This window comes from Ochotona curzoniae, unplaced genomic scaffold (genome assembly GCF_017591425.1).
Source record: "Ochotona curzoniae isolate NIBS_2020 unplaced genomic scaffold, NIBS_Ocur_1.0 scaffold_3835, whole genome shotgun sequence".
NCBI classification, from domain to species: Eukaryota; Metazoa; Chordata; class Mammalia; order Lagomorpha; family Ochotonidae; genus Ochotona; species Ochotona curzoniae.
The window spans coordinates 6,445,233-6,471,067 of record NW_024467114.1 but is presented as its reverse complement, the minus strand read 5'-3'; the positions used below and the strand labels follow the sequence as shown (position 1 = coordinate 6,471,067).

The following is a 25,835-nucleotide window of genomic DNA, read 5'->3' as shown; positions in this document are numbered from 1 at the left end:
AGAACCAGAGCCCTATGCCATCACCATGAGGCTTTTTGTTTAGACTCCTTAAGAAATCTACAAACCCTTTGGCAGTACCTTCTGTTTTCCCTGCATTGAAACAGCACTTTGCTTTCTGCCTCTGCAGACCAGGAGCCCAAGGTGAGGCAACTGCAGATGCCAGCATGAGGCTGCCTGGGGAGAGCATCAAGGGGCCAGGGAGGAGCCTTTGCTTGTCAGGGAACCCATGCAACTACCTGAACGGAATGGATGGGAGGCTCAATGCTTTACAACCCCAGTTCAGGCCCAGGTCTTGAGTAAGCAGCCCTGTCTGGCCTACGTGACTGCTCTGCAGCAGCGTGGGAAGGATGCTGGGTAAGGATACTTCACCTAACACCGTGTTGAGGAAACCACTCACCGGCCCACCAAACCAAAGCACTGTTGCTTTCTCATGTGAGTAGGCTGTGCCTGGAGAGTGTGAGACAGGAAAGAACCCCTTCACCAGACCACCCACAAAGCTTCTGAAAGAAACTTGCAGGGAAAAAAATGGAGTCAAGGGAGTTATGCGTAAAATAACACAGATCTTTTATTGAAAGTCGCTTTAATGATGTTATAATGAGAGTAACATAGAAAACAGTGATATCTCACTAGCTTCACAAATGAATACTAATAAAATTGTGCCAGAAACTTGAACTTCAAAGTACAGTGACCTTTAAAAACAGCAAGATTTTTGTTTGTTTGCCTACAAGGTGAGGATGGTTTTGTAACTTAGCCATAAAACAGATCACACTTGCTCAGGAGAAGCAGTCATGATGTGCATTGCACTTGATATTTGCCAAAACCCAGCGAGTTTTAAAATAGCTTAAAAACCAAGTTTACGGTAGCAGAGACAATGTTACAACGATGCAAATCTGAGTATTTACACGCTTCTACCTGTCAACAAAGGGGAGACCATGCTGCTAACTCTAGCCCACAATGGCTTCCCCAGATGTAGACAGCGTCACACCTTAAAAAGAGAGACGTGGAAACACTAACGCACACCTACGCAGGCCACCCTCCGGATGGCTGGGTGTAGGCAGCACACTCAGTTTCTGAAAGAAGCTGATTTTGAAGGATTTTCCTTAGGAGGGGCAGGTCTTCCAGCAAGTTAAAAAGGAGTACGTGCTGACTAGTCCTAAGTTAACCTTTTGCTAAGCACTATTGCAGTTAGTGTAAAAAAAAAAAAAGTCTCCCATATAAAAGAAAAAAGTCGGGTCCTTTTTACCCATTAGAAAGACTAGCCGTAGACACACAGTTTGATTTTGTGCTGGATTAGAAAAGAAAAGTGGGGTTTCTCACCAGGCAGTGGTACACAGGTATAACTTAGCAGGAATTCTTGTATCGTCGTGAAGTGTGTTAGTCAAATCACTTTTTGTGTTGTTACCTGCTATAATTTAGCACCGCTATGGTTAAAGAATTGGGGCTATTTGTGTTGTTTTTAGAGTGTAATCATCAAAACACAGATCAGAGCGTGAAACCTCACAAAACAGAAAGCTCTCAGGCGGAAGCCAATCAGCACTATAAATGTGTTTTAAACAAGAGAGGGAAATATCTTTCTTCAGAAATTCTGTGAAACTTCAATGATGATTTTTTTTATGTTTTCTATCTTAACAAGATTGCTTAGTATCATTGTATGCCTTTTTGTAAAATCGAACAACAGAGCATCCCTTTTGCCTGTTGTTGATTTCAAGGGTGATTAGGAATATGAACTGATAATGCCTCTGATAAAAATCCTGCCAGCCTCAGACAGCTCCCGGAATGGTCTGACCGTGTGAACGGCAGGAGGGGCATGCACAGTGGGCAGCAGTGGGTAGTAAGGGTGGACTAGCCTGTGACATATTTAGAGCTAACTACAACATATGCAAACCTGCTCTCAGTGCCCCGTCCCATGCCCCCAGATGGCCTGGTGGGGGCCCAGTGACCCTCACGGCCTTGGACCCTTCTTGTGGATGTCCATTCTGCTCCTGTGTCCTCCCAAGGTCCCTCAAAGCTCACTGCTGCTTGTCTCCTCCCATCCTGGATCTCACGCTGGCTTCCTAAACTGCATAATCCAGGCCAAAGTGCTCGTGGGAAAGGATCTGAGTGCCTCCCACGGGCACTCTGACACTGACGGTCCTCCTGAGTGGCAGCTTAGCTGAGGCAGGGGCCGGCCTGTGGGACAGTGCTAGGTCCTAGTCAGAGGGAAACACTGCACAGTGGCTGACGGGGAATTTCTGACGGGGAGCAGGAAGATTCTGAAAGTACCTCTCCAATCCCAGAGTGGGGGTGCTTATGATTTTTCAGGCCATAGATGTAAATGACAAAGAAAAAAAATACTACCTAGGCGGGGATTTGTTGTTGAATTCCCTTTACTGGACTGGATCAGGAGATGCTCTATTTGGCAGTGAACAAAATGCACAGAAATCCTCTTAGGTCTCGGGGCACTGCCACAGAGAGCACACACAGCCAGCAGGCACCAGGGGGCGCACTTCCACATCACACCAGCCACGGGGCGGCTGCTTCTCCCCTGACCCCCCAGGACCAAAGGGAACCCCTAGAAACTGAAGCTGTCGACTGCAGTCCTCAGAATTCCCGTGTGGGGAGGAAAGTTGCTGCACCCCCAAATCAGAATAGCCTCCTCTGCTCTGAAACACCCCCACGGAGGAAAGACATGTGAGCCCCAAAAGAAGCTCCATCTGATAAAATGTTGGCTTTGTATATACCTTAAGCTAGTAATGGGAGAATGAATAATTCATCTAACTTCATGCATTTAAGAGTAGATAAAGTATTTCGGTGACAGTTTTGAAGGAAAACTTAAAAAGGGAAAGGGAAAAGGCCATTGGGAACATGAGAAAGCCACATGCCGACAGTGGGAGTAGAGCTTCGTCCACTCCCCGCCTGCCCCACCAGCCTTGCGTGGGGCCGCCCAGGCTGGCAGTGTCCTGCCTGGCTTCCTTCTGCACACACTCCACAAACCAGTCAGGGTCCTTCCAATAGCCTCCCTTTAAGTCAAATAAAACGGCCATTTCTTTAGCCAAGAGATGTATTAGCTATGTTAAAGCACTGTGTGTGTATTTGTGTGAAACCAAGCAATGAATGGATGAGATGAATGAATAGTGTTGACCCTGAGCCAGTCTCCTCTAGGCCCAAGGTGAGGATGAAAAGCTGAGCAAAGGGAAGAGGCAGAGCGGCCTCAGGAGAGCGGCCAGGGACAGACTGAGCAGTGTCCATGGGTCTAAACACAAAAGAACGAGGTATGTAATTCTGTTACAGAACCCAGACATGAACAGTGCTTCTGTGGAGGTGTCAAGTATCTCACTGTATTTTTTGGCCACTTCTTGCAGAAACCCTTCCAGTCTCATGTGTAGAAGCCCTAGGCAGAACCAGCCTCATTTAAAAATGTGATTTCAAAAGCTTGTTTCTTTAAAACAAGAGGGAGAATGGGAAAAAGCAGACCTTACAAAAGCACCAATATCAAACAGAAAAATAAGTGTGGCCTCTTAAGTCCCCACTGATGTGTTTTTAAGGACTGACACTGAAGGATAGGTTGTGTCTCATTGAGAGACTGAGTTTGTTTAAAACCACAGCAAGCATCCCTAGTGGAAACTCTCGCTCTTCTGCCCTGTCAGGGAGCTGAGGATCCTTGGTGTCCAGGCAGCAGGGACCAGGGGGTCTGGGGCTGGTTTTGAGCTTTTGGGTCCCATTAGAAGAAAGTGAATGCAGCCAATCAGGCTAGTCCAGTTCCTAGGCCCTCCCTGCTGTCCTACCCTACGCCATTAACAACAAAGAAACCCAAAGTGTTCTTTCAGGTCAAGGATTGTTGCAGCATCATGACCATGGCCGACTAAGGCAGCAGGGCCTCTGTACACAACCGCAGAAAGACGGGGAAAGGCATACGAAGAGACGTGAAAGCCGAACTGCTGCTTCCTGCCTCGGGTTGATCCTGCAGTAACTGCTGTGTGCCATTCAAATGTTACTTGGGTGACAGGCTACACAACCTCAACTTTCTTTCCAAGACAGACATTTAAAAGGAAATAATGCTGTGCTTGTTGTTAGTGCTTTGGGTTCATTCTATCTACCTCAAAAGATGGAAGGTCACAAATACTTAGATGTAATGCTTTAAGAAAAATCAACCAGGAAAATGAGCTATTTTGGGATACCATCCATAGAGACTACAGATTGGTCAAAGAATTTTCCACAATGGCCCTAAGAATGCTTAAGGGAGATATCCAGCTATCCCAACTGGAACTCTGAGTTACTAGTCCTTGAATCATAACCTCTGTAAATAAATTAAAAAAAAAAAACTACTTTTTTCTCCAATCCACATGAAGGTTATCACCAAGGAGGATGATTACAAATTCTATACCTCTGGAGTCACCACATCTCCCAAAAGGCACATGACGATTTTCATTGAAAAATAATTTCATATTTAAATAGCCAGAGTGAAGAAAGATACATACATTGTCAACAAAGAGATGACTGATAAATGACAGATGGAGACCGAGATATCTGTTGCTACTTAGCTAGTCATTTATGGGTTCTCCCAAATTGGCGCTATCTAACTTTAACTAGGAGGCAAATTTACATGAGGCACCTTGCGTTCAAATCTATAAACTCTCTTTTATAGTCAAAATAAATCTTGTAGCATTGGCCTTTCACATACTCGATACCTGAAAAACATTCAGTGCACATTCAAGTGATCCTGCTCACTCGATTGGCTACATCTTTCTGTCTGTCTGCCCTTTTGTCCTTGGCTTGAGCTGCGTGACAACGTCACCCAACACTCACCCAAAACTCAGTCTGATGAATTTCGGTTTGTTGTAGTATCTACAATAGCATCCTTTCCAATCATGAAAAAACACCATTTCACACTGTGTAATTCCGGATGAGTAAATCGGGGTTTCAGACATTCTCAGACTTTGAGAAGAGAGGTCCATCAGAAAAGATGTCCCATGCCACAGCGAGAGACCAAACATAGAAAAGGTCCTTCTGCAACATGAAAGAGGATGCCAGAAGTACACTCATGGCAGACCATGTGGGTGATCCCCCAATGTCCACTTCAAGAGGGTTGCTTTCTTTTGGGGTAATAGCGACACTAACAACAGCTATTGGACTCTGTTTTGAAAGACAGGGTTTTTAATGCACAAATGCCAGTTTTTCCATGGATTAAGAAACAGAGGATCCAAGACATTAGATCCTTTCTCTTGTCAGGCATCGGTGTCCCATCTCAGGATATCTGAATGTCACTTAACCCCTTATGGCCTGTTGAAGAGGTTTTTCAACTGGGACAGAGTCTTCCATCATCTTGCTCAGAAGTGTGTGCCAAATGACCTGTCAGGACTGCTGGCCCAATGGTGACAAACACTGGTATAGACAGCTCTTTGTTACAGCAAGTCCATCCGGGTTAGGATGGCCACCACGTTTCATCAAGCAAGGAATACCTCCAGCCACAGGGGATTGGGGACCGACAAGTTGGTAGTTAGTGACTCACCAGCAGTCAGCAGTCTCCCATTGATTCCCCTGTGTCATCTCAGCAGGTCGCACTGCTCAGCGGCTCGGGGCTTCCATGGTATGCCCAGTGCAGGTGCGTGCTCCTGACAGGTACCAGGTGCCGAGGCAAGCAGTATGTGCCCACAGAGAAGTGGCCAGGCTGGAAGCGACCCAGGAGCTGACTAGCAGTTGCATTCCTGGCTCCCACTGCAGAGAGCTGCCATGGCCCGAAGCTCACAGGACATTCTTCTCTCCTAGACCACACACCGCATGATGAGACCAGCTCCGGATGACACAGCGCTCAACTACTGTGTTTACAACACAGGTATTGCAGATCGCTGAGCACCTGACGAGCATGGGGCTGGAACTCACTGGTTTAGGCATTTGGCAAAATACACTTATGTGTAACAGCTGCTTTTCCTTGTTGGATTTTTAAAAATCTTTACATATGTACAGGTGTCCTTGTGTGCTGATATAAATATGAGAAGTAAAAAAAAAATAAAAATACATGTTTAGAGTTAGCACATGGGATGTTGGCCTCTGAAAGCTTTAGAATCCTGCAGCAAACCCCTGGCTGCTTTAGCCCTACATGCTAGTTTCTACTATGGGATGCTGTTTCCTTAAATATGAAAAACAATTAACAGAAGTTCCATGCATTGAGCATTGGTTCTACAATGAGAATGTGCTTCTGAGGGTCAGGTTCTGAACCCACTACCGTCCTTAGGAGACTTGCTACATTTGGGTTGTGTGAGTTAATTATACTGATATTTCTATATATGTCTGTCATGCAGATTACACATTAACACATGGGACCCTGACCGTTCCATCATACGGTGACATTCGGTAGTTTTTTTTTGCATGGTTCAGTTCAGTTCCGCCAATGGAGAAAAAAAAAATTATCCAGATGTGAGATTTGGCTTCCCCTCCCGGTGGCTACTCAGGGAGTCTCTGAAGGGCAGACAGATCTGCAGGGATTCCGTGAGGCTGGGTTTCTATAAAAGTTGGAGTAAACAGTTTCGATGTGTCACGTGTAAACAGGTGATCTTAAATGGACGTTTCCCATAGCTGCACAAGAGAGAAAGGCAAAGTTTGCACCTGGTGAGTGTGAGAATCAAACATTCTGTGATCCACACAGATGTGTGAGACTCAGGGCTTCCAGCTGTACATCCACGCTGTGGACACACACCCTTGCAGTCTAATACACAGATACAACTGCTACTCCCAGTCTCTCTTCCACAACTGCATCTCAGCCTTTTCAAAGTCTACCACTTCTTCATGCTTGTTGTTTTTTTTTTTTTTGATATTTATTTGTTTGGAAGGCAGAGTCACAGAGAAAGAAGAGAGAGAGAGAATGAAATTTGCGTTGATTTACTCTCCAAATGGCCTCAAGGGTGGAGCCATCACTTCTTTATACATTGTCCTCATCCAAGGGGCTGATTGTGGTGCATTGTGTGACGTCACTGCCATTGCCTGCAACACCAGCATCCCGTGTGAATGCTGATTCGAGCACCAGCTCTTGCACTCCTGATGCCGCATACTGCTAATGGACCTAGGAAAGCAGCAGGAGACAGTCTGAGCCATGGCTTGGGCCCCTGCCACACCTGTGGGAGACCTGGATAGAATACCAGGCTCTTGGCTTCAGCCTGGCCCATTCCTAGCCATGGCGACTGCGTGGGCAGTAAAACAGAAGGTCATTTTCTCTCTCTCTCTCTCTCTTTCTCCTTCAATCTCTTTCTCTCACCCTCTGCTCACCTGTCTCTGTAACTTTGCCTTTCAAACAAATTAACTGAAAATTTTCATATGCTCATTTAGTGCTATTTGAAATGTAAGTCTAAATATTTAAATGTATTAATAGTTGAAAACAACACTTTTAAGCCACAAATGCTCGTCTTTCCCCAGGACTCTCATACAGCCACCAGGAAATGGTTGTTAATATCAGAGTATGTTACAGTCATCTGGGGAGGTTGTGAATGAAATGCTGTTATCTGCAGCAAAAGGGACAGAACCAGAGGCGAACATGTCAAGTGAAATAAACTAAACACAGAAAGACAAACTTTTTATGCTCTCCTGCAAATCTGGAAGCTAAAAAAAAATTCAAACCAAACCCAAGATACTAGGTTAGGGGCAGACAAAGGTGGAGAGAGTTTGGATAGCAGGTAGCAAACCAGAGTTAGACTGAAGGAATCCATCCTCTTGTTAGCACAGGTGGGTGACTACAGTCCACCAAAACCTAGAATACATTTATGAACGAACAGAAGGAAGGAGCTCCAAGCCTGCAAACATAAAGCAATGTCAAAGAAGAGCAAATAACAATACCCTGATTTGAGTAACACATAATCTGTAAGTACTGAAAGACCAACCATAATCCATAAATATGTACAATTCCTCTGTCCAGGTGAGAGAGGAGTTAGACTGGGTAGTGAGCAGTTAGGGTATTCTGGGTCCCTGAGTCATCATTTTTTTTCTCAAATATAAAAGGGTATTTTCCCCACCATGTCTTGGATTCACCAGAGACAAGCGCATATTTTAACATATCCAGAACACGCTTCCCCAGGAGACCAGGGCAATATTAACATACCAATTCCCCACCTAAAGCATCAACGGAATTCCATCGCAATTCTGTGTCTAGCCATTGCCAAGGGGGTAGTATCAGACTGGCCTCTTTATCATTGAAAAAGGACTTAAGGAAGTTGGCTGGTAACAGGGCCAACTTTCTGGGCCTTCTGTCCCAAGGCCAGTACCCCTGAAACCAGGAATTCTCTCCTTTGTTTATGGAGAGACTTCTTTGAAGTGAAGTTTTAAAACACACTATCCCCACTGTTAGTACGGGTTCTTCTTTCTTTCCTCCTCCTGCCACTATGGCAGAGGTCTAGGCCCTTTTCCCCTCTTCCTCCTGCCACTATGGCAGGGGCTAAGGGTCCTTTCTCTCTTGAAGCCCCCTCCCATCACTAGGAGAGGAACTCCTTTTCTGAGTTTTTCTAATAAATCTTTTTAAAACTAAACTGTGTCCTCATGAAAATTCTTTCTGCAAGACAAGAATTGAGGTTGTTGCCGTATTCTGGGTTGAAAACCCTACAACAAAAAGACACCCTTCCCTCTGAGCCTCTGGAAACCAACTGGGTCTATCTGTGTGAGGATCTGTCTCAGCAGCAGACACCTGCACCGAGCAGAGTTCAACTGGGACCACCAGGCTCAAAGGCAGAGAGCTGGACTGTTGCTCAGAGAAGGGTCTGAAGTGGTAAGCAGTTAAGAATTCGGCTTCAGAGAGCTGATGAGGTTGACTCAAGGATGGCTATGAAGATCAATAAGAGATAGCTTCAGAGAGGAATAAATGAATGGCAATGCAAGTCATGAGGTCCCCAGACTTGTCAAGCCATGGCTCTGAGCAGAAGGCATGAGCTTGCCCTTGTCAGCATGCCTCTGAAGGGCCTGAGCTCCAATCCCAGCTCTGCTTCTGCTTCCTGCTAACATGCCCACAAGAAAGCAGCAGGGGACGCTGCAGGACTTGAGACGTCAAGACTGGGTTTTGTCTGGTTAAGCCCAGCCATTTGGGGCATTTGGGGAGTGAGTTGGGCAGATGAAGACTTTTTCTTTCTTTCCCTCTAGTGTTCTTGCTCTTTCTCCTTCTCTGCCTTTCAAATAAGTAAATGTATTTTTTTTTCTAGTGAAAGAACAAAACACAAAGGGGCTGCTTCTGTGTTTCTTCAGCCAACGACGACACTGCAGAAATGGAAACTGTCTGTTGTGCAGGATTCTGCCCCTGGCTCACACACCTGCTCCACAGTAGACAGAACAAATCAGGACTTTCACAGCTGCAGGCTTCCTGATCAGCTCACTTAGCCCAGGGAAGGAGTCATGGGCCAGCCATTTCTCCTGGGGAGTGGTCATTTTCATTGGCTCTCAGATGCTACCATTTCCAACAACCCCCACTCCAGGGTGTGGCTCAGAGAATATCCTCAAGTTAATGAAGCAAAATAGCAACACAGACAATTTAGCATGGAGAACGCCTGCACACACCCACACACACCATGCTGCACTTAATTTTCTGATAGGGAAGGGAAATTTCAGTCTCACATGAACCATCAGGAACAACTGGGAGTCTATTAAACAATCTTAAGGCTAGAGAGCTAAGTGCTGAAAATCCCAGCGTTCTTTGATCACTTCCCATACGATCGTAAAGGTAATTTTCAAATGAGTAGCAGAATACAACCAACTGTTCCTAAAGACTTTTTGACTGAATTGAGCTAATCAGTTTTGGCTGTTTGCTCAGGACTTTACAGAGTTGAAATCTGAAGGATCCCTATAAACCCTGAATGCCAACATTTAGGGTCAGATTCAATGAAGTTCAGAAGCACCTTTCAAAATTGAGAATTCTGGGAACCCAGGACCCACTAGGGGACAAATCAGCTGAGCCTCTGAAAGCTTTATAAATTGACTTCTTTGCACCATTGTTTCTGGGAACACTGTAGTGCAAAAACAGAGCCTGCACATTAAAGGTAATTATGCACTACTTCCCAGCTCCATTAGGTCTCGAATTCCACACAATGGATACTTTCCTGGAATCCTGCAAGACAGCAGCATCCTCATTTAAAATGTAGGAAGGCACTTGGCATTTAATAAGACTTCTGGTGAATTACATTTGGGTGAAAGGAATCACTGTCTCCATACTTGTTTTTGACTATTTTGAGTATAAAAGCCTGTTAAATTTTGCCCCAACCCTTTGCCATATTCTTTTAACACTGCAGATTTTTCATGTCCCATTTCCTTGTATCAAGACCCCACCCCAATCATCTGTCAGTGATCTGACTCTGTCACAGTTCCTGTTGCTAAGATAGTCAGAAAATGGCATGAAGAAGAGAGGAGACTTGTTCATGTAATTTCTGACATTATCAAGGATATTAAAAGTGGATCAAGTAAATACATACCACTTTATCAATTCCAGGCTTTAAAGTGCAACCAACAACAGAAAATATATAGCAATGGATAATACACACAAACGTTTTCAAAATATATCAATGCAGGTTAAACTAATAACTAAAAATAAACCTGAACCTCAAATCTTCCAGAATCTTTCAGTTATCAAACCAACATTTTTTTTTTCATTTTCTTTTCAGACATGAATTCACAGATGAGTGGGTACGCACGGGCAGGACATCTCCACCTACCCTGGCACTTTGTCGGTTCACTTTCTTCTCCTCATCTGGAAGTGGAGGCATTGGGTAAGGGTATTTTCTGCTGGATGCAATAGACCCAGTCGATGATGAAGGAGACTTGGCAGGAGACAGAGTCCTGAGACGTTGAGAACATATAAAATAACTATTACATGATTGCCCAAGATTATTGTTAAGTATCTGAAAAGTGGGCCTAAGACAAACCCTCTGACTGCTACTTTCACAATCCCCTAAAGCAAAAGCTGAACTACCAGGAAGCTATCTGTCATTCCCAACACTGGCTTCCTAACTTCATGTTTCCCAACACTATAACGACTGCTATGGACTGTTCAAAACGTTACTATCCAGATTCATCATTTTCACCTAGAAATCCAATATGGAAGTTTCCCATAGAACAAAACGCTCACATGGAGAAGGGATAAAGTTATTGTAAGAACTCATACTGGTAAACTAAGTGTACAACATACTAATACTCTGCCTTATGGCTACCACTTAATGTATGAATGCTGCTAAGTACAATAATCTCAGTTATATCTTAAGATCTTAAAATATATCACAGTGGATATATTTGTTAGTTGCTAAATCACACACCAGTTTACACAAAACTCATGCATTTAGAGGCCAGTGTGTTAGTTGTAAAGGAACAAAGGCAAATATAGGAGTTTAAATCGTAAATTAGTAAACATGCAAGCAGTGAGGAGTGCAGAGTTCCAGCCAAACAAAGTCTGATGAGAACATACAGAGATGGTCTGGTTAGTCACTGCGATCAGCATTGCTGGGTAGGCTGCCGGTGCACTGTGCTACATTGGTGTGGTCTGGCATGTGGAGTGACGATGTTTGTAATTAAACTAGGCTCACCAGAGGAGCCCATTCCTGATGCTAACTTGTCTGGAGGAGTAAAAAACATCTACTCGTCACGTATCCAGGGGAAATTGATGGGTTGCTACAGTCCTTATCCCATCCACAAATGACCACTAAATATCATGACTCCTGAACTCCTGCCCCTGCGTGGTGGGGACTGGGGAACTGCTCTCACTGCCACGCTGCAGCCTAAGGACTTATTTCTGTAGCATGCCCCTCAGTGGCTGTGACTGACTGAGCTTGGGAGTGATGGTCATGGGGACAGCATTGGTAGGGCCATAGATTTTGCTTTCAAAACCTTCAACAGAATCAAGACATAAATTTCCTCCCTTTAAACAATACTTATCTTTAGGAAACAAATTCAGTATCTATAAAATGAAGTTTATGCTTTTGGATTTAAGTATTTAAAATGAGGGATCGTAACCTAGGTTCAGCTTTTTAGTCTATTTATGACTGATAAGACATCCAGGATCACAAAACCAAGTCAGGTGCACAATAACCCTATTTTCTATACTTGAAGGGGTCACCCCAAATGAGTCCCCTTTTTAACTTGCGACAGCACATGTATCCATAGAATGAACTGTTGGCGCCTAGCTTAACAATCATGATGACCTGAACTTGGCCATGGACAGGTGTGAGCACCTGTGAAAGCACAAGGAGTGTTGGAATCCCAGGCTTCTCCTTAAGTATTTCCAACAGGCAGAGCCAGTGACGTGTGAAAACAAAAACAGGCCCAAAGAAAGCTCACAGAGTCTACCTCTCACACGAACAACTAGTTGGCACTTGGGACCCTAAGGGGAGGAAGTGAAGCCAGTTTCAATAGAAGGGGCAAGAGGTTCTGAGGGCTGGGTGGGGCGTGGCAGCCTAACCTAATTATCTGAAGAGCAGAGAACTGGGCAGGGCCAATCAGAGAAAATCAACTCAAAATTTCTCACAATGTCTGAGGGAGGTCTAATGCTTAATATCTTTTTCTGGCCCTGGCCACTTGCCTGGAAGTCCCAACCCAGCTTGTACATCATCCTTGCCACATTCCTAAGAACCATGTTAACCTATGTGGGGTGGTATAGGTGCCACGTTATGACTGCAACATAAAGGCATGTATATAAGCCAATGCACTACAACGCAGCTTGGGTCTATGTGAGACTTTGCTGGGCTCACATCTTGTATATATATAAGCCTAGAGATCAACCTCACTCCATTTGTGCTCCCTCTTCCCCAGGACAGGATGAAGCAGGTCAGCTCTAGGAGAGAGACACAGGTCCAACCCTTAGTCACAGGTGTTTCAATATTTCAGAGTAACCTTAACTAGTAGCAGTTATGAAGTGTCCTACTGTAGAATTTTAGTATATGCCTGAAACTTCTCAGTAAATACGGTGGAATGAAATGAGAGCAGATTTGGGAGTCAGAAGAAGCCAGGCTCTAACCCTGCTCCTGATTCTTACTAGCTGACCCTGAATGACTTTCTGTGCCTGTAGACGGGGAGTAAGAATGATCCCTTAGAGTGTCATGAAGGTACGCAGTAGGCACTTGAAAGTTGACGTTAAGTTTAGCTTATTTTCAGGGTAACTGTGTTTTCTGTGTGATCATGGCAGTGAGCTGAAAATCGACTGCTGAGGTGAGCAATCAGCTGGTGGTCTCTTCTAGTACAGAGCTGGCATGGCACTGTTTGCATCTGGAAGGCACAGGCTGGGCTGACAAGATGCTCCAGCCCTGGGCTCCTCCACTGCTTCCCGATGGCCAGGACATGCACTGATGATAACGTGAACGACCACTGTCCCTGCAGAACCAGGTCAGGGCACACAGCGGAGACATCCTGGCGGCTCCACAGCTTCAGCTAACTGCCTGGCTTTTACTAAGTTCCGCAAGGAAAATGTTTTCGATTGGACCCGTAGGCTGCCATCACGAAGTCTCATTGTTTCATGATAAGAAGGCCTTGAACTCTGCACCACGTGATTAATGAGGGGACCTTTATCCTCACTAGTGATAATCCTGAATGATCTGGCAGCCAAAGAAGCAGATCTGAGCACAAGCACAGGCTGGCAAAGCACGAGCCAAGGGGAGGATGCACTCCGGGCCCCTTGGGTGAGGCCTGGCCATAATGGAAAGAGGATGAAATTCCCTCACTTGGAATCCCTGTGTTCAAAGCTCTGTGCCACCTCGGGCATTCACCAGAGCCACAGAAATTCCCTGTTGGTTTTCCAGTCTGACCAACATAGCTCTTGCTAATCCAAAAGTGACAGTTTCAAATTGTAACTGCCCATTGAGCTTCATGTAGCCTTTAAACAAGTCTATGATTTCTCTTAATGAATTCGAATGGGCCTAGCTTCAGCAGAAACCAAGGTCGCTTGCTAAGAGGACACTAAGGAATCCTCTAGGTTCACCTTGCAGCTCTGCGCGTGCAATCGGAGGGCGCTAAAGCAATTCCCCATCCACACTGCAAGTGGACAGCTTCTGGGCAGACCCGCGTGCTGGTTTCGAGAAAGGTGAGCTCTCCTCTGGGAGCCACAGCAACTTCTCAGCTCCCCCATGGGAGGGGAGGCCACTCCTAGGGACCATTTCACAAATCATGGTCACAGACACACTGAGTTTGCTTAGCAATAAGAGCCCTAATGCATACAGGACCCAAATCATTCTGTTTTGGCTCCAGGGCCATGACAAACTACAATCTGCCCACAAGCCTGAGGGAAATACAGAAGAGAAATAGGACTGAAGGCGAGCCAAGATTCCAAGTAGCATTCAAAATCATCTTACCTGTCTTCCTGACGTTGGTCATCTTGGGAGCTACAGGTGAGGGTGGGATGTTTGCATGTGAGTGTATGTGCATGAGGTTCAGTGTGGGGAAGTGTGGGACAAGCAGGAGGCAGGGCAGGAGGGGATCAGGAGGAAAAGCAGCATACATTTTTGTGAGCAGGCAGGAGTTACGCTTTCCTTGGAGTGTATGTAAATGTTATGGGCCAAATTAAATGCAGGTAGGTCTAATCATTTTCTCAAACTATACATGACTAAACTAAATGGTACACTAGAAGAGATAATCCACTTTATATGGATGCTGAGGGTTAAATATACACCTGCTATCTGGTTGGTTCTGACCTAAGTCATGGTAAGTAGTTTGAAAGCAGGTAACTAGTGATTAAGCATATATTTCTTCTCTACATTAATTGTCTATGAAGTAGCCAGATAAAAAGTGGACATTGACCTCCAGCAGGTCATTTGACATTGTAAAAGACTGAAAAAAATGCCATTAAATGTGCTTGGAAATTCTCTCTGCAGTGAATGAGGTCAGTTGAAGAGTTTGTAAACTCCTCTCCGTGGTGAGTGAAGCACATTCTGCCTATGGGCTTTCTGGTCTGGCTGAAGTGTTGGACAGCGACATTGTCATTCAAGTTCCCTGGATGCTTTGTGGAAAATCTGTGACCACTTTTCGCAGCGCTGCCCCTCTTTGGGTGCCAGTGGTTGCATTCTGCAGACACTACTGAAACGTCAACAGATTCCAAGTCTGCTTGGGTGCCAGTTGTAGTGCAATAATCTTTAGGTTGGATCAAATCGATTCCTACTCCAAGCAAAATTCCACTATATCCCATCTAATTTCTTGTCATAATTTCCTTGAGTTTTCAAATGCACTATGCACTCTTAGGCAGTGAGTAGGCAAAGATGCATTATGTAATTTCTAGATTCTAAAAGTTAGGTTGCTCAGGTTAATAGTGTTTCTTTATTAGTGGAAAGGATGTGTCATGCCTGTAGAACACTACACAGCATAAAATGAAGAGGAAGCTACTGACAAGCTGAAGATGACGACAGGGGCATGCATCAGATGACAACCCTTTTCAAATGGCTTCATTTGAAACATTCAGAAAAGCGCTAGACTCGTTCATGGAACCAAATAAACAGAGATCAAGAGGCAGCAAATAAACAAGGACCCCTCTTTCCACCTATAGGAACTTGTATTGGGAGATACAAGCTAGAGAGCCAGTCACACTACAGTACTCGTTTGTGCTGGGAGAGTTTGAAAAAGATATAAAATTAATTTGTGAAATACCTAAAGTATGGTCCTTCAGTGTTTTTATTCACATCTTCTACCCACTTAGCTACATTATAGTCTCTTTTGAACCATGGATTTAAATACCTGCAGAAAGCAATGGAAGGAACAAAGAAAGCAGAACAAGATAGAAAATCTGAAAAATACACAGCACAAGCTTAGCAAGGATGTCTACACCCTCCAAATGCAAGTGACTTTGGCAAATAAACCGGGATGGATGTTGGATGACTATGAGGCAGTCTATACAATGACATGAGTATCATCTCAGCTAAACAAGCCTCAAGGTATTTAAGAATGCAGTCAACCTGAGGACGCAGCTTCTCAGGGCTTCCCCAAGCAAATCGGGAAATCCCTTTCCATCGTGGTCCTGTCAACAGCTCTTCTCCATCTTCCAAAATGACTCTTCCCAGACCACCTCTCATTTGTCCCCTTGGTTTCTGAATGATACTGGTGCTTTTTGAAAAGACTCAGCTGGCTGTGATTACAACCAGGCATTTGGATGCATAACTCCTCAAGGACAGTTAAGAGAGGCTTTTACAAGGCTCTTCTCACTGCCTGGGGTGGATCCTAAGCTGCATTTAACAGACAGTTTGTTCCAGTTGGTTCTGTGGGGAACAGAAAGGGTTCCCCCTTCTGACCCAGGAGCCCCAGGGTACAGGAACTGGGGTTCAAATAGGTCCCTGTGACCACTGAGTTCAATAATCTGGTTGCAGCTGCAATGTTCCCTCCTCCTATTCTCACTGCTCACTAACATTTTTATATTCCGTTGGGAAATGGCTCTGGCAGGTTGCCTTCTGAGTGTTCGTCCTAAATTGCGTGAATGACTTCTAACTTGGGAGCCAAGCAAAACCACATGCTCTTAGAATTTGCCCTTTAAAATAATGCAGATTTAACATTTGAAAATTCAGTGTAGCAAGGATTTAGATGTTATATTGGATTTTTTCCACCACGTTAAAAAGTAACTTCTAGAAATACCATGAGAGATAAGCAAACCCTGTAAAACAGTCACTGAAAAATAAACAAAGGAACACTAAAAAGTACAATATCTGTTTCAGGTTAAAGTTTGCTTCTTTCCCCACTTTTTAGCTTTTGAGTTGTTTGTACATGCATCTCCAACAAGACTGCATTTAAAACAGGTGATTTCCCATAGTCCTTCCCCTCTTCGTTAGCCATAACCAAGGTATTCGGCAAATCTCATCGTGCAGCTCCTGAAAGGAGGCCCCAGCTGCGTTTCTGTGCCCAGAAGGCCATTTTTGCCAAGATAATGTCTCCTGACTCAGAAACAGCTTCCACTTGTTTTGCCTTTAGCCACAATCATTGCCAACTTGCACTTTTCACAAAGATAGCCAATGTAAACTTGCATAGAGATTTCCACTGAGACTCTGAACAGAACAACAAAAACTTAGAAAAGCGAGTGCAGCCACAGATGAAGGCTTGTGAATGCTCCGGCCTGGGGAGAGCCGTGGCAGAAGCCCATGCAGCTATCGTCAGGGAACACAGAGCCACACGGCAGACGGAGGCAGACGGCCACTCCCAGGAAGACACAGTGGTTTCTTTGACGGACCATCTTGGACACTCAAAGCACTGGTGCCCTGGCTCTTCCATGGAAGCACAAGCACATAGCTTGACCTGCATTGTTGAGCCTCTTCCTCAGTGTCTGGGAGCACAGCTCAAGGCCATGATCCGGTCACCAGAGGACACAGAGGAGAGCTGCAGATGGCAGTTCCTTCTGGGCATTTACCCAGGGAAGTGTCTCTGGGGTGGGCTTCCTAGCACCTCTAGGGAGGGGTGCTGGAGTGATGAGATCTAACCAAACTGCAGGAGACCTGCCTAAGTGGCTTGACTCGGCTCAGAGCGCAACATGCAGAAAAAAACAAAAAACTGCAAATACACTGGGTAGGAGAGCTCTCAGTGTTCTCCAGGATGGAAAGGCAGAGAATTAGCTGGTGCCGGCTGAGCCAGGAGCACCGCCAAGCAGACACGGAGCTTGGTCAAAGATCCAGTGACCCTGTTCTCAGACAAGGGAGGGACTTGGAAGGAGATTAAGCGGCAGCCCAGAATGAAGGGGCAGGTGGAGACTGACCTGTGATCCAGACTCCCTGTCTGGGGGCTGTCAGAGCCCCCTGGGCTTATGCCTTGGGATGGGACTGTCTGGGCGAGGGAGTGCCCAGCCTCAGGTGCTTGGGGCTCCCTCCTGTAAAAACACAATATATAATACAGAGTCTAAGCCAAAAAAGTTTTGTTTTTTTTTTAAACGTCATGTACAACAGTGAGGAAGATGCAAAAGGTTCAAATGGAAGACAGTACAATAAACAAGGATGCCTGGTTGGGTTCATCAGCAGAGCGTGCATTTGAGTGGCACGTTTGAATTCCCATCCTGACTTTTGCATCATCCCCTAGGGATGGTGGAACTCTAAACAGCTCCAGTAGTGGACCCAGAGTACTTCCTCTTTCAAAAAACTAAAGGCTCAAAGGATCTTAATGGTCAGTCTGCCCCTCTTAAGGTTGCACAGATATATCAGAAGCAAATGGGATCACTTAAATGTGGAAAGTACAAAACATGCTAACCCAGTTCTTGATACACCATGTATTAGGGCTTCTTACAAGAGGAAGCGTATGCACAGAGAGAGGTCATTCCCATACAGCAGCACGTGTGGGGACAGTGACCAGCCCCGCAGAATGCCTCACTTCATTGGCATGAGTCAGGCAACCAAACTTAGGAAGTCCATAAATCAGAGGGAAGCTCTACTCTCAACAGGTCTCCCTCACTAAGATGCTGTTATGGTGCCTTATTAATTATTATAGCTTAATGATCTCGCAGACAAGATTTTTCAAAGGCTATATGCAGCATTGTGATTTTTATATCCTGATATGAGTACACATTTCATGCAAGTTAAAAAAAATACCTAAGTGCCCTGGAAAATATTGCATACATATTGTTAATATGCCAAATATTCTTTGCTTAAGCTCTATACGTAACATACAATCGACTTTTTTTTTCTTTTGAAGTTTTCAAAGCCTTGTTATAAGAAATATTATCAGAATACTAAATTGTACACAGTGGACACTCTAAAGAAGATTTTAAAGTTTAACGTCTAAGGAGCAACTAAGGGGCTCTGACCAGGTGACTTCATGCAAGACATGTTAAGTCACAATGAGCCCTGAAGCATCCACACGCTTTGGGAATGCAAGAGATAAAACCTCAGGATTAGTTACTTAGAGCAGCATTCTAGGATGTCATTCTGGACCATGCAATGGTATCACTTGAGTTTCTCTATCCATTCTAGGGGTAAGATCTGCCAGGAAACTGTGACAAGCCACTTACAAGTCAATACCATTCAGGTGGAAGGTCCAAACTTCAGGGCAATACTAGCACTATTCCTGGACTGAAAAAGGCAGGGTATATAATGCAAAAGCTAACGTAAGTTTCTGACAAGCACTTAACAAATACCTGCTATTCATACTCTTTAAGGATTAAGGCATGAAGAAGCAATTGAGATCCCTGCAGTAATAATTACCACTACGGGAGAAACAGGCAGGGTTAAAAAAAAGTGCTTGTGACTAAAACCAGGTGGCAGCGCCAGTCTGAAAGGATTCGCAGGCTGCGCTGTGCAGGGAGGCACAGGTTTGCAGAAGCTTTGGCTTTCTTGACCTTTCATTGTGGAGAAACAAACCAAAGTGCATGGTGTCTACTTCATCGTACAAGGCTTTAAGTGCAACTTCTGTTCCCACCCCGAATGAAATGCAAAATCGTGTGATACTGCTGCATTCAGTGACAACGATTCCACTAAAGTGCATGTTCAGGGAGATGCCCTTTTAAATGTCCTCTGATGGAAGATTTAAAAGGGAGCCTGATTCCATTAGTCTGAGAGAATGCTTAGAAGGCAGCCATGAAGACCTGGGGAGGTAGGTTCAGGCTGTGAGCAGTTCCATGCTCTGGGCCCTGATGCTTCCAGGCTGTGTGGATTCTGGGGAGAGGGAGGGTGACCCCTTGAGATGGCTGGATCCCCGGGGGTGATGAGAAGAAAGGAATGTTAGCAAAATTCCCTTCAAACGGAACCAAGACACCACAATGGCAGGTGACTGGAGCAAAAACCCGCAGCGAGGGTGAGACCCCACTGTCAGTGAATATTGGCATGGACAGAGTTGCGGAGATGCCTATGTAAAAGAGAAAAGCCATGGTTAATTCTTAAACGACAGAAAAGAATTAAAAAGACAACACCAAGACCAGAGGCCTGGTTTACAGCTCCTGTCTGGTTAACTGACATTTGATACTAAGCGTCCAGAACCTTGGAGTGCCTTTTCTCCATTAGTCGTTCAGACTTACTCAGTTGAGTTAGATCGAGGTCTAAATCTTTTGCCTCTGATTTTCTTTCTGTTGCCTCCCAGGTTACCTGAAAAAGAGAACCAACAGCTAGATTTCTACATAAATAAATGACTCCTAGGTTCAACTACATAGTATTTGAAGTGGATCTCACAAGCAGCACCACCTACAACACAGGCCTTTACCCAATAGTATCATTTCCCACCCAAGAAACAAGAACCTGACTCTTGTTCTAAATAGCCTCTTCATTAAGAGAAGAGAGTCAGAGTATCCAGAAAAGTATAGGCCTTCATTAACCAGGGATCACATAATACAAAACTTGAATGTGTGGACAGAGACTTCAGAGCTCTGCCCAATACCTTGCCAGGAGTTACTGCGAGGTCGTCCATTTTCACAGATGTCTGAAATATGTTTTGTGTCTGGAATTCTTTCACTCCAAGAATGAGAGAGCCCATTGGACCTGAAATTGAAAATATTCACAGGTTGTTCTAAAAGAGAATCAAATATTCTGATATCACTAAGCAAAACTTGTAGGCATTACTGTGCATTGAATAAAACACATCAAGAAAGAAAAGTCTGAAATGAAAGAATGAAGAGAACATGAAAGTCTTCATGAAGAAGGCAGAATTACACAACATTCAATTTAAGAAAAGTCAAATACAATGGAACCCCATTACAATAGTCAATATAAGTCTTAGGGCACTGTGCAAGCCAATTCACATTCCCCAGAACACAGTGACCACAAATAGCAAAGGCAACACACACTGTGGTTGCATAACCCCAACAGCAGTTATAATGGGGTCCCACCATAGATGTTTCTTAATTGTAAAGCAATGATTTCCAATCTACTATTATGAGAACATGGACTTCTAAGAGATTACATGAAGATTTTGTTCAACTGCAACTAACTAATCATTGTTAGAATAATAATTAGGTATTCTCAGAGAAAAAAAATAATTTCTGAGAATTGACATTTTGGCCCACAAAAATGATCCAAAAAAAGTACAGGAGGTGCTGGTTGGTTTAACAATGAGCAAACTCAGAGGTCTGGCACAAAAGCCTCTGGGAAAGCCCATGTGTACTGAGCCCTCCTGCTGCTTGGTGCCTGCAGTCTTTAAAGGAAATCCTACATATCTTCGTGGTACCCCAGAAATAAGGAGCTGACAAATCCCCTATACTAAGCAGAAGTCTGCTAACAGTCATAGTATACTTTAAACTACTTAAAAATTAGAACCCACTGAATTCTTTCCTAAAATCTGATGTTACTCAGATTGTTTAGACTTTAGAAAGAGATACTTTAGAAAGTGGCACTACACTTAAACACTTTTTCCACATTTCATTCTGGGTAACTTTTAAATGGTTAACTATTTTATCTTTAAAAGACCTGTACAGGTAAGTGAAAATAAAAGGAACTCGGCACAGTTACTATGTATTAATTAATTCTCCAGGCTGGAACTTACAAACATCATCTGGTACATACTAAATGATTTCTATTTTGTACAAAAGGACAACAGAAATTCTGCCAGAGACCACTGACTTTTTCAATTTTTAACTGTGTCGTTTGAGATTTGATATTTGACCAAGAAAATGCCTACATCATGAGAGCATTCGACCAGCTCCCTACTTCATTTCTTAACTAGCAAGTGTGCTTTAAATGAAAAGCAAGGTTTTCAAAAAAAATCATTCTCCAAAACTGCACTCCTTGAGTCCAATTTATCAATTCTACTTTTGTCTTGAGGTGTATTATTTAAAATTACTCTCCATGCTTAACAAAATTCCACATAAAGCAGAGTTCCCGGTGTTGCTAAATTTTTCTCTTTCCCTTTCAGGTTATTGTCTCTGAAGACTGAAAGCCACTGCAGAATTTCCAGATGGTTCCCTGGATCTAGAACTCCAGAAGAGGCCATGCTCCCTCTCAATGCACTAACAGTTTTCCTTTGACTCTACAAGACATCTGATGTGCCCCAAGTCAGTAGTGGGGATTCTACTAGAACTCTGTTCCTCTCTGTTACACCTGTATCAGCAACTTCAGAGAAGTTTTTCAGCAAAACATTTTAGCTTCTTTTTGAAGTAACTGCAAGCCTCTAGAACATTACAAACATTACAACTATTTCTCCTACCCATTTCTTTTATTAAGTGATTATAAAGCATGCGGGATTTCAAATGGTGTCATATACCTTACAATGTTATAACAAGAACACATCATCAGCATTTCGAGTATATAAACAGTACATTAATCCCAGTTGAACTATGAAAAACTCAGGCAAATGTTAAGCATATTTAATAAATCTAATCATTCCATAAAAAAGCAAAAATTATACTATTTAAATACACGATTCACAGAGAAGCAATCTTTATTTCATAGCAAGCTTAGTTTTGAGATATAAAAATTAAAAATATCCAATGCAACACTTATATTACCAACTTATGTTAACAACTGCTTTTATTGAAGCATGACAGTAACCTTTTTCTTTGACTACCAAACATGACATAAAGCTCACCAATTACGACATGATTCAATATGATATATAGTTTGTTAAGTCATATAAAAACAAGACTGAGAAATCCTAGGGTTTCTGCACAGATTTAATGTGTCTGATTGCTTTGTTTCAATTTTGTGGCCTGATTTGCATAACAAATGGTTCCGAGCATATGGCATTTTTCAGTAGAGTAATCAAAGAACAAAGGATACCAGTTCTTAACATTCAAGAAAGAAGAAGAAGGATCAAACCTGCTGCAAAATAATGAAATGTTCTGACTAATGGAATAATGTGGGATGGAACAGGTAGAAATCTGAAAATGCGACAGAAAAGCAGACCTCTTCTTAGAACTAGATGCTGAGTTTGTGCTGACTCCAGGAGGAATGTCGCTATAAAAAGAGTCACCATCTCCAGGCTTTTTTACATAATCTCCCTGGGGTAACTGTCTAAGGCATAATAAACATTTCAGAGTCAGAAAACAGGACACACACATGAACACACACATATACAAATATTATTTCAGGAAAAAGAGAGGTAGGGATAATGATCTACATGAATCAAATCTATCACAACACATGAGATTATCAATAAATGTGACAAGTTAAAGTCATTCTAAAGGCAGCAAGCAGAAATGCAATCAGCAACACTTTGTTAGTTCGAAAGAGTAAAGTCTTTCTTCGAGGGGAGGGAAGGAAAGACGAGGCTTTTATACATGTAGTAACTTCATTATACTTAAGAGATGTTAACTGCAGCTTTGCCCTTAAAAAAAAATAACAAATTGCTATTGCAGCGTATGTGTGAGGGCAGACAAGACCTTGCCCCAAAAGGCACCACTGTTTTCTCACTGTGGTCAGTGAACCGCTCCCAGTTGTCAAACATGGTGTGATGCGACCTCAACTTGGTCCTCAAAGATCTTTTCAAGAAAAGATTTTTACGGCATCCTATTTTTTAATCCAACAATTCCTTATCACAGTTAAGGATTCCATTTGGAGCTTCAATTGATTATTTCACAGACATGTGAATAATAAAAAAGGTGACTTTATAACTGTACAATTTTATAATTGTATAGAGTATGTGATGGAAGGGTTGGAACAGTTCACAAGTTTTGTGGCAGTCTGTGGACAGAAGGTGATCTCACTTCTCCATTTCTACCTCAATAGGAGCAAGGGTAAGGACCCTGTACTCCATCATTACTAATGCCCTCATTTGACTCAAACACACTTCCATGACTCCTCCTAAAGGAATCAAATAGCCTTTTTTGGATAGGACCCCATCACCTTCCCCCTCTGCCCCCAGGCAATGGCTGGTCTGATCATGTGTCAATGAGTAGTCCCTAACAGCCAAATGCATCCGACATTTGAATCTGTTCTCCTCCGTACTCTTGTCGGGATGCCACAGACCAGGGCTGGACTGAGAATTTTAAACAGAGCTAATATTCAAACAGGTCTGCAATAAAAGTACTAATTTTTCCACTTGCTTCCCTATTTGAGTTAGCAGGATAACATTACTTTCTGATGCTTACTTTTATCCCCAAAATATAACTTTCGGACGCAACTTTTTTATTATTGAGCCCGTCTTGATGTAAATGTTTACAATCACTGGCCATCTGTTCATTTGAGTGACTGAATACCTTCTCAGGTTATTCCCAAATTATATAGTCCTACATCTTTCCAATCTCCGATTTTCAATGAATATAAAACATGCATTTTATTTTGTGTTATTTAATCTAATTCTCTCCTATAATTTAATTACAGCATGTAAAATTTTTCATTATTCTGGATATAAGACTAATTCTGGTATATAAGACTAATTAATTGACACAGGTTCTTCCAAAATATTTTTTAATCCTATAAGTGACTTTAGTTCACCATTACTATACTTTCTTTTTCATAGTGTCATAAAACAATTTTGTAGGAAGAATAGTACCAGCCCCATATTTATCATGTTAGCACACGAGAAATGACAGTATTTTCCAAGACAGATTTTGATCAGTGAAATCTTATTTGCTGTTGAATCAGAAAAAAAAAAAAATAATCCATCCACGCTTGAGGGAAAAAAAATCTCTCAATAAAATTAGAGTTCATATTTTGCCTTGAAGAGCAAACTTCCTTTTCATATCATTTTAATATTTACAACAGAATATCACAGAATGCCCCACCAACATTATATTTCCATTAATAACCGTTAGGGTCAACAACCCCTTTTTGTTACTATCTCTCACAACAGCCAGAGTGAAAGAGATGGGCCTCCCCAGATTCAATGAAATAAAGACAAGCTCCTGCTATGAGCTCTGAGCTTGCAAACCTGGCCTCTTCCAAGGCCTCACTAAGCAGGCACTGGAGGTGTTAAGTGGCGTGCCTCACACAGTGGAGGGGGCCCACTGTTTTGCTCTTCTGACTGAGCATGCTTTGGCACGCTTTCAACATTAACCACCCTGTAACGCACGATTATATTGAACACAGGGTACACACGTCCTCAGTGCTGCCCACAGGACCGTAGGCTTCGGTCAAGGGACTGGAGGGGAGTCTTATTTGAACAATCCTCTGGGACACCACCTCATTTTTGTCACCCTGAGCATGAGAAATGTATAAGAAATGCATGTAACGTTCTTTGCACACACAGTTAATGTCAATAGCAGATTACAAATGCCAAGATATCCTGAGGATAATATTTAATATTCTCCAGTATCCAGAAACTTGGTTTTAGATAATATTCATCACATATGATAGCTAATCCTATCAACAGGAATTCCAATGGTTGATAAAACCACATATTGTCATCTGTGACAGAAGCTCATAAATGATGAACTGAATGATTCCTTCAAAAAACTTTAACTGAACTTCTTTTCCAAGTCCTTGATTTATGTTAACTGCATTCTTTCTAAATGCGGAATGTTTTTTTATGTTTCCTTAAGTTTTGAAATGTGAAAGTGATTGCCGTACTAGGTGGCCTGACCCTAAGTTTTACAATGAGAACATTACTTCATTATATGGTATGCAGATATTTTAGACATGTGCATGATTACTATAAACAATAATCAAGAGGAAAATCAGTGCTTTTGTAACTAAGGCCCTTCTCATCCTGAAGGTTCCTCTCCTGCGTGAATGACAGCTGTCTTGCCCTTTGACCTCGGCATTCCACACTGGTGCGCAAGGATGCGCTGAGGCTGTTCCCCATTCCCTTGTACAAGCACCAACCCAGGTAACTCAATGCTAGACAAACACAACCACTTCTCAGGTCTACCACAGCTGTGCTTGTGGGGTGCTTGTTCTTGTTTTTCTTCAAGAGACAAAGCCAATCCATTTGGACATCTTCATAGTCATAAACTGTTGCATAAAATTTGAAGATTAAACAACTGCTTCCCTAATCACCCCCCAAAAGGCTCTAGCAGATGACTGCTCTTCTCATGGGGGAAGTCAAAGCTTTCCTCCAAACATCCGATGAACTATACTATTCACCTTAATAATGAGCACATA

The 25,835-nt window shown here is 43.2% G+C and overlaps 1 protein-coding gene across 14 annotated transcripts in view; it reads right to left on the bottom strand.

Moving 5' to 3' along the window:
- Nucleotides 1–6,344: 6,344 nt before the first annotated feature.
- ADAM22 (ADAM metallopeptidase domain 22) overlaps nucleotides 6,345–25,835 on the bottom strand; it is a 177,491-nt gene continuing 158,000 nt past the window's right edge. For 3 of the 14 annotated variants that reach the window (XM_040964745.1, XM_040964748.1, XM_040964750.1), the window contains 5 exons: nucleotides 20,239–20,339; nucleotides 19,883–19,949; nucleotides 17,639–17,749; nucleotides 10,653–10,776; nucleotides 6,345–6,552 (listed from right to left, as the gene is read on the bottom strand). In XM_040964745.1, coding sequence (XP_040820679.1) covers nucleotides 6,532–6,552; nucleotides 10,653–10,776; nucleotides 17,639–17,749; nucleotides 19,883–19,949; nucleotides 20,239–20,339 — 424 coding nt within the window. In that variant the 3' untranslated portion in view covers nucleotides 6,345–6,531. Of the gene's footprint in view, nucleotides 6,553–10,652; nucleotides 10,777–15,555; nucleotides 15,643–17,638; nucleotides 17,750–19,882; nucleotides 19,950–20,238; nucleotides 20,340–22,610; nucleotides 22,806–25,835 lie in introns of all 14 variants that reach the window. The other 11 variants (XM_040964752.1, XM_040964753.1, XM_040964754.1 and 8 more) reach the window with 7 other exon arrangements.